Here is a 12,953-nt window from a genome sequence, read left to right on the forward strand (position 1 = left end):
GCACTCAGGATCCTGGGAAGCTGACAATTCGGCCCTCTGTGCTACAAAATTTGCACATCACTGATGCAGAGCCAGGTTTTTAAAACAGTGGTGAAGTACTTTGACTTTAGTCATTCTATAGGCAATGAATGTTGTGTAACTTAGGGCCTCTCTGATGCCCACTGAACTCAATGGAAAGGTTTCCATAAGTATCTAATACACAAGGGAATACCCCTGACACACAAACACCAGAAAAAAGCATTCATATTCCCACTAACCTATAAAAAAAGAGAAGCATCTTGAAATCAATCCAACTGGTATCATTTAGCGATGAGGTCACCATGGGTGCGATTAGTGAATCTTTTGGTCTTTTATAAAAAAAGAAAGATTTCTTGTGGACAGAAATGTTTTAGACCATTTCCACCTTAAAATGAAATATTTCTGGGTCAATCAAGAAGATAATGCTAATTAGGTTAGATCTTGCACTCTTGACTGAAGTCAGGATCTGGTCTGTACTTCCTAGAACTGTTAAGTTAAAAAAATCTTTCAGGGCTTTGGCAGGTTTCCCATAAAAAGTGTTTACTGTTTTAACAGGTGTAAAACTGCTCCCTGGAATTGCTTGACTATCTCTACAATACAGTATGGTGCATTCCCTGGATTTGACAAAGACAGATTGTGCAAGAATAAATGTTACAGGCTGTGGTTGTTTGTTCTCCCGTCTAAGCTTATCTGTGATACTGCAACAAAACAGTGTAATTCTACTTAACTATAGGAGAAAGGAGATTTGTCAGTACAGACAGTAGCTGTCACTTCCTACACTTCTGTTTATCTGAACTCACTCCTGAATGGCTGAAAATAACACTTCATCTGATAATGCATCTATGTAAACCTATTACAAGAGATATGAAAGACTGAACTTACTTTGAATAAACAGAAAAAAGAACAGTGACTATAAATGTTGAGTGCCTGATGGCATTCACATGGAAATATGACTAGATGAGTCACCTCAGAGACTCATAAATCTTTAAGGTCAGAAGGGACCATCATGATCATCTAATCTGACCGCTAATCAGTCCATGAGGAATTAGTGGACATAGCAACTCCCAAAAACTACAGCTGCAGCCAGAATACTATTCTATTTTCTTTCATGGTATTTGTGCAATAGCAGCATATTGCCTAACCTCCTATAATTTATCTGTTCAGTACTTAATATGAAACATTAATGTTATTCAATTAACACTCAATGTGTGTTTTAAACACTGTTGTTTTCTACACTGGCTACCAAATGAACTCTTAGAAGGATAATCTAACTATCCATCTAGGTACTAATATGGCCCTGATGATCACCCTATGAACATCTATATAATGACCGTGCTGAGTCAGACCAATGATCCATCTAACCCAGCATCCTGTCTTCTTCAGTGGCCAGGGCCTTACTCTTCGGAAGGAATGAGTAGAACAGGGCAATTATTGGATAATTCATCCCTTCTCAGCCAGTCCCAGCTTCTGGCAATCAGAGGTTCAGGGACACCAAAAGAACAGGGTTGTGTTCCTGACCATCTTGGCTTTAGACTTTGACGAACCTATCCTCCCTGAACTTACCTAATTCTTTTTTCAACCCAATTATACTTTTAGCCTTTACATTATCTCTTAGCAACAAATTCCACAGGTTGACTACGCGTTGTGTGAAGAAATACTTTGTTATGTTTGTTTCAAATCTAGGGCCTATTAATTTCATCAGGTGACCTCTGGTTCTTGTGCTGTGAAGGGATACATTACACTTCTCTATTCACTTTTTCCACACTATTCATGATTTTATAGACCACTATCATAACCCCCTTCAGTCATCTCTATTCTAAAGTAATCTTTTTGATCTCTCCTCACATAGAAGCTATTCTATATCCCTAATAATTTTTGTTGCCCTTCTCTATACCTTTTCCAATTCTAATATATCTTTTCTGAGATGAGACAACTAGAACTGCACACAATATTCAAGGTGTGGGTGTACAATGGAGTTATATAGTGGCATTGTGATATTTTCTCTCTTATTATCCATCCCTTTCCTAACATTCTGTTCGCTTTTTTGACTCCTGTGCACATCGACCCAATGTTTTCAGAGAACTATCTATGATGATTCTAAGAACTCTTTCTTGAATGGTAAACGCTAATTTAGAACCCATAATTTTATATGAATAGTTGGGATTATTTTTTCCAAAGTGAATTACTTTGCACTTATCAACATTAAATTACATCTGCCATATTGTTGCCCAGTGACCCAATTTTGTGAAAATATTCACAATCAGCTTTGGAACTAATTGTCTTCAGTAATTTTGTATTGTCTACAATTTTGCTACCTCTTTGTTTACCCCCTTTTCGAGATCATTTATGAATACATTGAACAGCACAGGTCCCAGTTCAGATCATCAGGGGACCCCAATATATACCTCTTTCCATTGTAAAAACTCATCATTTAATCCTACCCTTTTTCTTCTACTTTTAACCAGTTACTGACCCATAAGAGGGCCTTCCTTATTATCACAACTGCTTACTTTACTTAAGAATCTCTGCTGTGGGACCTTGCCAAAGGTTTTCTGGAAGTCCAAGTACACTTCATCAACTGGATCACCTTTGTCCACACATTGTTGTTGACCGCCCTTAAAGAATTCTAATAGATTGTGAGGCAGGATTTCCCTTTTCAAAAGCTGTGTTGACTCTTCCCCATCATATTGTGTTCATCATTGTGTCTGATAAGTCTGTTCTTTACTATAGTTTTAGCCAGTTTGCTTGGTACTGAAGTTACACTTACTGGTCTGTAATTGACAGGATCACTCCTAGAGCTTTTTTAAAATATCAGTGTTACATTAGCTATCTTCCAGTCACCTGCTACAGAGGCCGATTTAAGCAATGAGTTACATACCACAGTTATCAGTTCTGCAATTTCACATCTGAGTTCCTTCAAAACACTTGGGCGAATACCATCTGCTACTATATATACCATCTAGTACTGTATACATGTACTGTATATATAGTACTGCATTGTCCATGGTCATTAAAGGGTTAATATAGATTTTAAATTGTTCAGTTACTTCAATATTTGAATTTTGTTCTTTATAAAAATTTTAAAAAAAGAACAATACTTTGATGTGGCTGTTCAGGATCAATTGCTGAATATATAATGGGCACCTCATTTGCCTACATAGTCACCACACTACCAGTACCTAACTCAGCACTTTATTAAGCATTTCAGTATAGTTGAGCGTGAAGGGAGAAATCTAGAGCAATTCTGTATACTATACTAACAATGCAAATAATTTCAAACCCCATTTGAATGATATTCAAAATTATTCCAGCCACAAAAGTTCAAACACATTCACTGGAACGGCTATGAGAGTTCATTGTGTAGTAGAAGCATCAGTTTGTAGAGAAATACTCTGTACTGGAAGAGATAACATTTTACTTTCAAACAACAAACATTTCTGGAAATAAACCAACTATATGGCCATAAAGATTCTAAGTCATAACATTTCTCATAAAAAATGATTAATCATTACAAAAAGGCAGGAAAATGAGACATCTATTGCCGCCCACCTTGACATTTTCGTTCTTTGAAAAAAAAAAATCCCTGATCTAGTTTATGAACAAGAGCTGTCAAGTGGTAGAGATTACTAGATTATTTAATCTATCAAATGTATTTTGAGATTATGATCTTTTTATTCTTTGCATCAAGAAAACACAGTGACATTAAAAAGCTTTACTCAGAAATCAGATAAACATAGCCTATGAATATACAAGTCTTTAACAAGTGCTCACATTTGCTACACTATTCATTTAAACCACACACAAACACACAGACATATTAATTATTATTATTATAATTATTGCTTTTTAAATTGATGCTTAAAATCCCATTCACTTGTAGGAGGGTTAAATAATATTTATTCTGGTTGATTGTACTAATTCTTAATTTAATACCTGTGACAAGGAAAAAAAAACCTCCCCCCCACAAAGTAATGATAGATCTGTAGCAATTTCATTTTAATATTCTTGCTTACTTGAGTTATTTTTTCAACTCCTTGGAAGCTATATTTCTCAAAGTGTTCAGCTATATTTATGAAAGTATGACGTTCCAGATAGCAGCAATTACTGAGTACAATTAAAAGCCTTTGCTCCTAAATCAAGAGATGTTTTAAGGAAGAAAAATGAACAGTAATTAGGAAATATCAGGGATAACTGTGCATTATTATGTTTATACATATTTTGATCATGGAAAATGTTTTGTCCACTTGAATGACAACAGTCATATGATAAGCATGCTGATAAATAAAATATAGCTAACAAATAGTTTTGTAAACAAAATCCTAAGAACTGGTTAACTGGATGCAATGATTCAATAAGGGCACTTTTTCTTATGGGCTTTGTTGTCTGAAAGTATTCACTGGAATAATTGTGACTAATACAGATCTGTGATTCAGCTCCCATTCCAAAAATTAAGCCACAAACAGCTTTCCAAGAAGTGGTTTCTGCATTTTACTGTTTTTTTCTAGTAACCTGTTAAAAATGATGACCACCATAAAATAAAACCAAAATCTTCACTTTCATATGAAACTGGCTGAAGAATTCAGTTTTAACACTCAAGCAAAGGAAGCAAAACAGATATTAAACAAATGCATTCCCATCCTCCAAATTAAACTAAATCAAAGACTTACAGAACTCAAAATCATTTCTGCATATAATTTGAAACATTGTAAGTCATCTCTGCTCTCCAATTATTTTGTTTTAAAAATCAAATATGGTTCAAAACAGATATTGAATTAGGTTATATCAAGACTGTTGGTCCATGAGACTGGTGCAACAATAGGTTACCTGGGAGAGAGGCAAGATCTAGTTTTTCTCAGGAGGTAATTGGTTGACAGGAATTCCCAAATTATAAACTCAGCTCTGGCGGTGACTTTTTGTGCAACTGTGTGCAAGTCACTTAAATTCCTCAGTTTCCCTACCTGGAAAATACTTTCCTACCTCAGAAGAGAGTTCAGGACGATCATTTGCAAAGTGCTTTAAAAATGAAAACTTTCTGAGGATAAAAGAAAAGGAGTACTTGTGGCACCTTAGAGACTAACCAATTTATTTGAGCATAAGCTTTCGTGAGCTACAGCTCACTTCATCGGATACATCTTTTTGTGAATACAGACTAACACGGCTGTTACTCTGAAACCTTTCTGAGGGTAAATTACCATAGTGAGGTGTGAAGGAAGTCAATATCTTATTAAGAATGAGATCTGCAATTCCTGATAAATTCCCAGCTGTCTTACCAACCAGTAATGAACTACAATGACTCGTGTAATAAATGTGTACCCATTAATCTGCCTACTACTTGAATTAATTTACCATTATTTGTATATACAATATTCAACACAAACAGTCAAAATACAATGAAAAATCCTAGGCTGGTCACTTAATACTCTCTACTCCATAATACTCAGCTACTCCATTTGTAAATGGGGAATAATAACCCTTATTGATACTTGTATATTGATACTTGTAGTGTTTTGAAATCTACAGATTAAAACTCTTTTAAGTGCCAAATATAGAAATTAATACTCTTTCCTACTTTTGTTTATTAATATCTCATTTGAAGCTTCAAAATAATTCTTAACCAAATTTATTTTTCCATTGTATAAGCCATATGGGTGGTCAAAAATATTGGGTTACTGGCAATGATTTTTTTGCTGAAAAAGCACCGAACCATTTGTTTGGAAGGAAAAAACCCTCAAAACGTTACACGGACTTCAACAACATAGGAAAATAAAATAGGTTGATAAAAGTTAATTAACATTCACACAGTACTTGGAGAATTAGAATGATATAAGGACTAAATTATTATTAAATTTCAGAATTTAGAACTCTGGGTCTAATCCTACAAGTCTTTTCTTACTAATTGCAGTTAGACTACTCATGAAAGTAAGGGATATAGGTTGGGCCCTTAAACGTTTCTAAATTCTTCAGGAAATAGATTATTAAAAACATAATAAGAGCTTCAAATTCATTCTTTGAGGGGCATAACTTTATATGTTTCAGTAGCCCTTGTGCTGGGGGTATGTACTCTTTGGGAATGCATTAGTTCAAATAACTGGGACAAAAAAATGCAACATTAGGAATTTTATGGAAAAGCAACTTTTTCTAGTCTCTCATGCACCACAACACATTCTACTACAAGGAAGATGACTTACCAAAGCAAACTATATTATTTTACACATTTATCTCTATGTTCTAAAAATAAATAAATGAAATTTAATTACCTGTCTGACGGATACAGATATTCGCACTTGAGTTTTAACTAAACATCAAGGGCCAGACCCTGAACTGGTATAAATTAGTGCTACCTTCATTGACGTCAATAGAGCTACACCAGTTTATACCCATTGAGGACCTGGCTGCAACAGTTATGTTTTTAAATAAAATTCATGAGTAAGAATCTGTAGGAAATATGCTGAATACCCAACAATCCAAAGCTCGAGATACCATTATATTAGCTTTTCTGATAACCATGCAGTTAGTAAAGTTTTATATTATTTTGTAAAAAGTGACTTAGGAAAACACAAATGCATTACAAAAGACACACAGTAAAAGATAAAAGCCTTATTCAACATTTAATTTTACCCCAATAAGACATTTTAACTAGAAGCCACACTTACGGAAGATAAATTAGAGTCTTCATGAATGCTTCCAAATAAATCAGGAGATGAAATGTCAACTGAAAGACTGAAAATATTTTGAAAAAAAGTGAATTGGAGAGTATTCTTTTTACTCTAAGCATTTACAAATCAGCTATGATGCGTGCTTGCTGGAGAACAACATTTCTATTTCTCAACAACTTTCGAGGTTTTGACATGCAGAACAAGGTTCCAAATGGAACAAAACCAAAACCTTTCAAACATATTTGCAAAATTGAATTGGGTTTAAATTCCATTTTTTTAAATAAAAAATATCTGGTCTTCAATTTGGGTCTCTCCCCCTGAGAGTCAGTCAGCCCACCTTGGACCTCAGAGACCTTCTTGTCAAAAATCTCATCAAAATCAATATGGTTTTGATGAAAAATATTTAGTCGAAAATGTTCTGACCGGCTGTAGTGCTGGGTTCAGCTGAAAAGACTATAGAAAAAGTTGGAGTGCTGTGTCACAGCATCTCATACCATGGAACAGAAGGCAGAATGAGCTGTAGAGCTTTTCTAAATCACCCACAAACTGATCAAGAGCTTTGGGAACAGGTACTGCCATTCCAGCAATCATGTTGGGGCGGGGCGGAAGGTGGAGTCGCACCTTTCTGCACTTTCTTTGATTTACAATAAAATAGTTTCTGTTTACTACTTTTATACACCAAATAAAGGTAAACCAAGTAAAGAGAAAAACAAAGGTGGTCTTTCAGGATACAGAAATTCAGGTTCTTATGACTCCTCAGAGCTCTGAAATTAGTGGTTGATGGAATAAAAGCAAAATTGTCAACAATTTAGTAGATATGTTGATAGGAGTTATGAACATGCCAAAGACAGAGGGCAAAGCAAGGAAAATACCATTCCCCATTGGTAGATGTTATTCAATGGCAGTGGCAACTTCTTTCATATAAACTGCTTGGAAGCTATAGCTGTGACAAAAACCACCAGGCACAGATACTAACATTAGAACAAAAAATGGGCTAGTTTGGTGTAACAGTTACAACCTTTAGAAAGATGATTCTCTTTGGGAATCAAACAGAGGGATTTTGAATAAGCTAGCTTTCATTAAGCACTACAATAGCTACTAAGAAAATAACTTTTTAATATTCATCATATTTTATTATCTTATTCAAATCTGTATTTCATTTTTTTTTGTATAAAAACATTCTATTTGGCTGCATGGCATTTTTGGTCAAAGCCAAAATTGTTCACAAAAGGTATTTATTACATATACCTCAAGAATACTGGTGAGGAAAACCTTGTAGTAAAAACCAGACAATTTTATGCTGAAATTTGCAACTTCAAATATTCCAACTGTGTTATTTTACTTACTGTGTGGTATCTGCATCACCATCAGGCTTGGTGCTCAGTTGTTCCAGACAATCAATAAAAACCTATCAAATAATAATAAAAAAAAATCTGAATTTTCCATCAGAGCTGAACTACTGGTACAAAACCTGCAAAATATTTTAATTTTTCTTAACTGAATTTTTAACTGCAGCTCATCTAAGCAGAATAATCACAAATACCCCAATTTTCTTACACCTCAAAAAACTGAAAACAGTAGCATTTTAAATTAAGCCAGGCAATGTTTTCATGATCTTGTCAGCCTTTATTTTCCTGTGGAAAAAAAGATCTGTGCTATTTCTTTGTACTATCTGTCATCTTGCTAAATGACCTCCCAAATCAGAGGACTGGGGGTCCACTGGTTTACAAGGAACATATCTTTAATGGCTTTAAAGTGCTTCAACAGAGTCCCCAAAGCAAACATCTCTTAAGCACCACTACGCATCATTTCTTTGGTCTGATTTGTGAGATTTCACTTGATAACACAATACAAACAATTGTTAAAACTGATGGGTGCTGCTTTATTATCTTAAAAAAAATTCTGAGTTATTAGTTATACATTTAAAATATTACCTCAAAAATTCGTTGCAAAGAGCACTGGTTTCTAATATGAAACTAAGGGCCAGATCCTCAGCTGTAAACTGGCATAGCTCCACTGACTGCAACGGAACTATGCCAATTTATTCCAGCTCAGGAGCTTGCCCTTAGTTTCGTATTAGAAACCGGTGCTCTTTGCAACCAAATTTTAAGTTAATCTTTTACTATATAATTAATAACCCAGAAAATGCTTGAAGTTAAGCTAATGCATCAGGTATATGCTTGAAGCGTTTAGTTTCTCTGATGAATTAGGGCCTTAGAAACCCCAGGAACCATTAAGCATCATTACCCTTAAGAGTTACTGTAATTTGAAGTTAAGATAACACTTATGTCTCGATGATCTGAATTAAACAGTATCTGACATCTTATCACCTTTTATTACTTTTTGGGGAGCAATGAATACAATATAAGCCCTTAATCACTCATTTATGATCCCCAATTCCAGTTTAAAATTACCTGCATGATACCAATGCTTAGCTGGCACACATCCTCCTGTGTTTTATGTTGCTGGAAAACCTGAAGGAACAACCATATAACTTCAGTGGAATAGCTTCAGAAGGCCTTCTTCCAAAGGAAGTGAGGAAAGGGAAGAGTTATAAATATCAAAGCTAGTTTCTCTGTATACACTGCTCTTGTGAGACTCCCCAGGGAATGAAGAGTGGCTGGTAGAACAAATCCTATGTACAAACACAATGGATAGGGCGTGTGGGCATCCTATAGTGAAGGGGAAACACAATGATGGGAACAATACTGGCACGTGATGCTAGCTGGAATTCCAGTTCTCCATACCATGAAAGTGAAACTGTGATTAAAAAAGGGTGGGAGAAAGAATAAGTGAGTGGAAGGGAAAGTAATAGCTAGATTTCCTTCATCCTGTATGTCACAGAAACTAAAAAGGGTGGGAGAAAGAATAAGTGAGTGGAAGGAAAAGTAATAGCTAGATTTCCTTCATCCTGTATGTCACAGAAACTTGGAGAAAAAGGATTGTAGCAACGTGTAGGATGGGGGAAACCTAGTGAAGCTCAAGAGAAAACAGAGAACTGGGCGATAGTAGAAGCTCTTGGGACTTCTCAAGATCATCTTTGTTAGCATGTGAAATTCATCTCATGGGGAGGGATTAATTGTGAAGTAATATCCTCTTTTGGGTTCTTCTGGGGAACCCTCATTGGGGGAATAGGATACCTTTGTTGTACATGGGACAAAGAAGGAGAGAGCAACAGCACCCAATCCTATGAGATGCTAAGCATCTGCTGAAGAATGCTCTTATGTCTTTCTGAAGTCAATGGAATCAGGTCCCGAAGGCAGTAAACAAATGGGGATAACGCTATCATGTGGCATACTGGAGTAGGGAAAACAAAGGGTTGAGTTATGTCCCAAATAAAGTCTAGTTGTGATATGTATTTATAACTGGCTCTCCAGGGTACCTACACCATAAGATCATACCTGCTGCCATTTGAAAGCTACAGGTCACAGCCTTTCATATAAAAAAATTACATTTAAGTACAGTTCACTTTTTGCCCCCAAATCTGAGTGCAATTTGAAAACTGACTGAATATTGCAAGGGCTTTTTTTTTTGGTCAAAGAGCAGAAAAAATATTGTGAAGCTTGAGTAATTTCTTAATTCATTTTATAACAGCCTCTCTGTATTATTCACAAACACTAATAATACATAATGAAAACATATTTATACAGTAATTGCTTTTAAATGTAATAACAATTTACATACAAGGAAAGAAAAAAAAGTACATAGCAAGACTTACACTGGCTTCTCCAGGTTTGCAGTCCAGAACACTCTTGAGTGACTGCAAGGAATGCACAATGCATTGTTCAAACTGGGATGGCTGAAAGTAAAAAGATTTTTGAATTCCTAAATGAATGTGCAATGTATGCTATACAAACTACTAATATACACATTTTTTTTACAGTAATGGAGAAGATACTCATTTTTTACTGATCCAATATGGAAACCCCCCCCCCCCTACAAATTTCATGATACATATACTACAGAAAGCCCTTGTTTTAATGATGTACTTTCATACTGAAGCAAACAAAAATAATTACACAGATCAATTTCCTTTGTAAGTATGTGAATGAGGGGTTCTTGCATGGTTTCTTCGCCTTAAGCCTGCAGTGAACTTCTTATACCTTGTTTGTGATTGCACAGATGGCTACTCAGGAAAAGTCTGGGGGTAAAATCCTGGCCCCATTGTAGTCAATAGCAGAAGTCCTATTGACTAACAGGGCCAGGATTTAAATTTAATAGGGTCATTCTAGGGCATCACAAATTCACCATTATGATTTCACTATCATGAAATCAACAACAACAACTAGTGGTGGATTGGTTTGGAAGTCAGGCAACCTTGTCTATTCAGAAATTGCTTCATGTATAAATCTAGATGCAAATGAATTGGTAGCATTATCCCTGTTAGCCAATCTCCCCTTATCCCCCTCTCTTGCTCGATATTGTGCCACTCTGGTTTGAGACCACCTGATGGCACTGGGGGGAAATTGTGTTTCCCGAGGGGAACATGAAAGTGAGAAAGCTATCTCCATCCTAGAAAAAGGGACAGCAATCCAGTTGATTTGGCTCAAAAATGGGAGCCAGAAACTTCGAAGTTCAACTCCTCATTCTGCCCTTTACCCTTTGTGTAGCTTAGGGTAAGTCACTTCACTTCCGTTTCCCTAACCTAGGACATCAGGATAACACTTATCCACCTCACATATGTGTCATGAAGATTGATTCATGTCTGTAGAGCAATTTGAAATCTAAAGCACTGTGCTAAAATGCTATTTATTCATTTTTAGAACAAAGCTCCTGAAGGCATACAGCAGAGAAAGAGAGCTAAATTGGCAGAAAAAGGGTTTCAGTGGAAAAGTAAAATGCTGCTCCTTTCATTTTTGTTCTCATGTAGATTTTTATTGCCTGCAAAGAAAATAATAAAGCTTCTCTGTACATTAACCGTTGTGCATTACAGACCCCATGGCTGTAGGTTTCTGACAACAGTATCCCAAAACATGTTTTAACAGCTGTATAAATATCAAGCATGTTAATAACTAATTTTCTTGCATGCATTTTATACATATAGTTTAAGCTTAAGCTGTCTCCAAAGGCCCTCTCTGGCCTTGTTTACCCTCAGAAATTTTGCTACGGTTTCCTATCATTACAACAACTGATTCAGATCCACCAATGGTGGCAACAATGGGATTATTCATATAAACAAGGCATTAGCAGTTGCCAATATTTTAAGCACCATGTCATGCTCTGAGCAGGATTAGATGACACCATACTTAAGATGGTGGCAGCTCCCTAAAGACCCACAGACACTAGCAATCCTCCCACTGTTTCTGCTGCTGGCAGAGCTAAACTGGTGGGAAATTTTTGCAAAAAATCCTAGGGTAGCGATAGCTTTGGAGCACAGTAAAGAAGCACTAATAAGGTTTTTTTTTTTTTTTTTTTTTTTAGAATTATTAGTTCTACAAAAGAATGACCATGTATGTAAATCTGGATGGAAGAAGGAAATGGGGCACTGGTCTGGACTGAAATGACCAGAGAACGTTGCAATTGAGAATGAAACCCAGAAATCAGGACTCCCAGTACTCTATTTTAATAACCAGACAACACTCCTTCCAACATTATGTATATCTGGAATGCTTCACACCCTCCTACTCAACTTCATTCAAATGTATTTATAGTAACAAACAAGCACAACTTCAGGCGGATGGCCTACCGAGTACTGTCTTATATAATACATCTTAATCCTCCCACAGCCATTTCTGCTTTCTCAGATTGTTTTTAAGTCATGCCTACAATGTGCTTGTCATCTTTTAGCCATTAGTCATTACTATTTCTTTCCCGAAAGCACCTCACTAATTTATTTGAATATGGTTTCAAGTCATTTATTGTTTGTCTGTGAGCAACCTCCTAAATTAGTTGGCTCTCAGTTAAATTTCTCATTATACCAGAAAAGCAACTTTTTATATGTACTATAGTCCAGCTTCCATGGTAACGAACCCACTAAGTTATGAAGCACTGTGACGTGGACCGAACTTGTCACAACCTGAGAAAAAAAACTCTGTATTTTAGCAGAACATCCATAGCTAAAAAAGAAACTTTTTTTTAAAAAAAATCTCAACACAACCTTACTAAGGAAGGTCAGTAAAAACTTTATGGGGACACATTAACCCACCCCAACCCTCTCAATTTATATACATACTAGCCTCTTCTCCATGTCCTTCTTTACATTCTACTCATATTAAAGGACCGACTCTAGCAAAGCTTTACTCACATGAGTAATCCTTACTCATGTTAGTAGTCCACTGA

At 35.8% G+C, this 12,953-nt stretch overlaps 1 protein-coding gene across 2 annotated transcripts in view; it reads right to left on the minus strand.

The window, feature by feature from the left end:
- EXOC2 (exocyst complex component 2) overlaps positions 1–12,953 on the minus strand; it is a 185,358-nt gene that overhangs the window by 56,105 nt on the left and 116,300 nt on the right. For both annotated transcript variants that reach the window (XM_084618786.1, XM_084618785.1), the window contains exons 18-22: positions 10,393–10,473; positions 9,089–9,148; positions 8,021–8,082; positions 6,672–6,738; positions 4,032–4,148 (exon numbers count right to left, since the gene is read on the minus strand). In XM_084618786.1, the coding sequence (XP_084474912.1) occupies positions 4,032–4,148; positions 6,672–6,738; positions 8,021–8,082; positions 9,089–9,148; positions 10,393–10,473 (387 nt within the window). The remainder of the gene's footprint in view (positions 1–4,031; positions 4,149–6,671; positions 6,739–8,020; positions 8,083–9,088; positions 9,149–10,392; positions 10,474–12,953) is intronic.

Source organism: Lepidochelys olivacea (assembly GCF_965140295.1).
Source record: "Lepidochelys olivacea isolate rLepOli2 genome assembly, chromosome: 2".
In the NCBI taxonomy this organism is placed as follows: domain Eukaryota; kingdom Metazoa; phylum Chordata; order Testudines; family Cheloniidae; genus Lepidochelys; species Lepidochelys olivacea.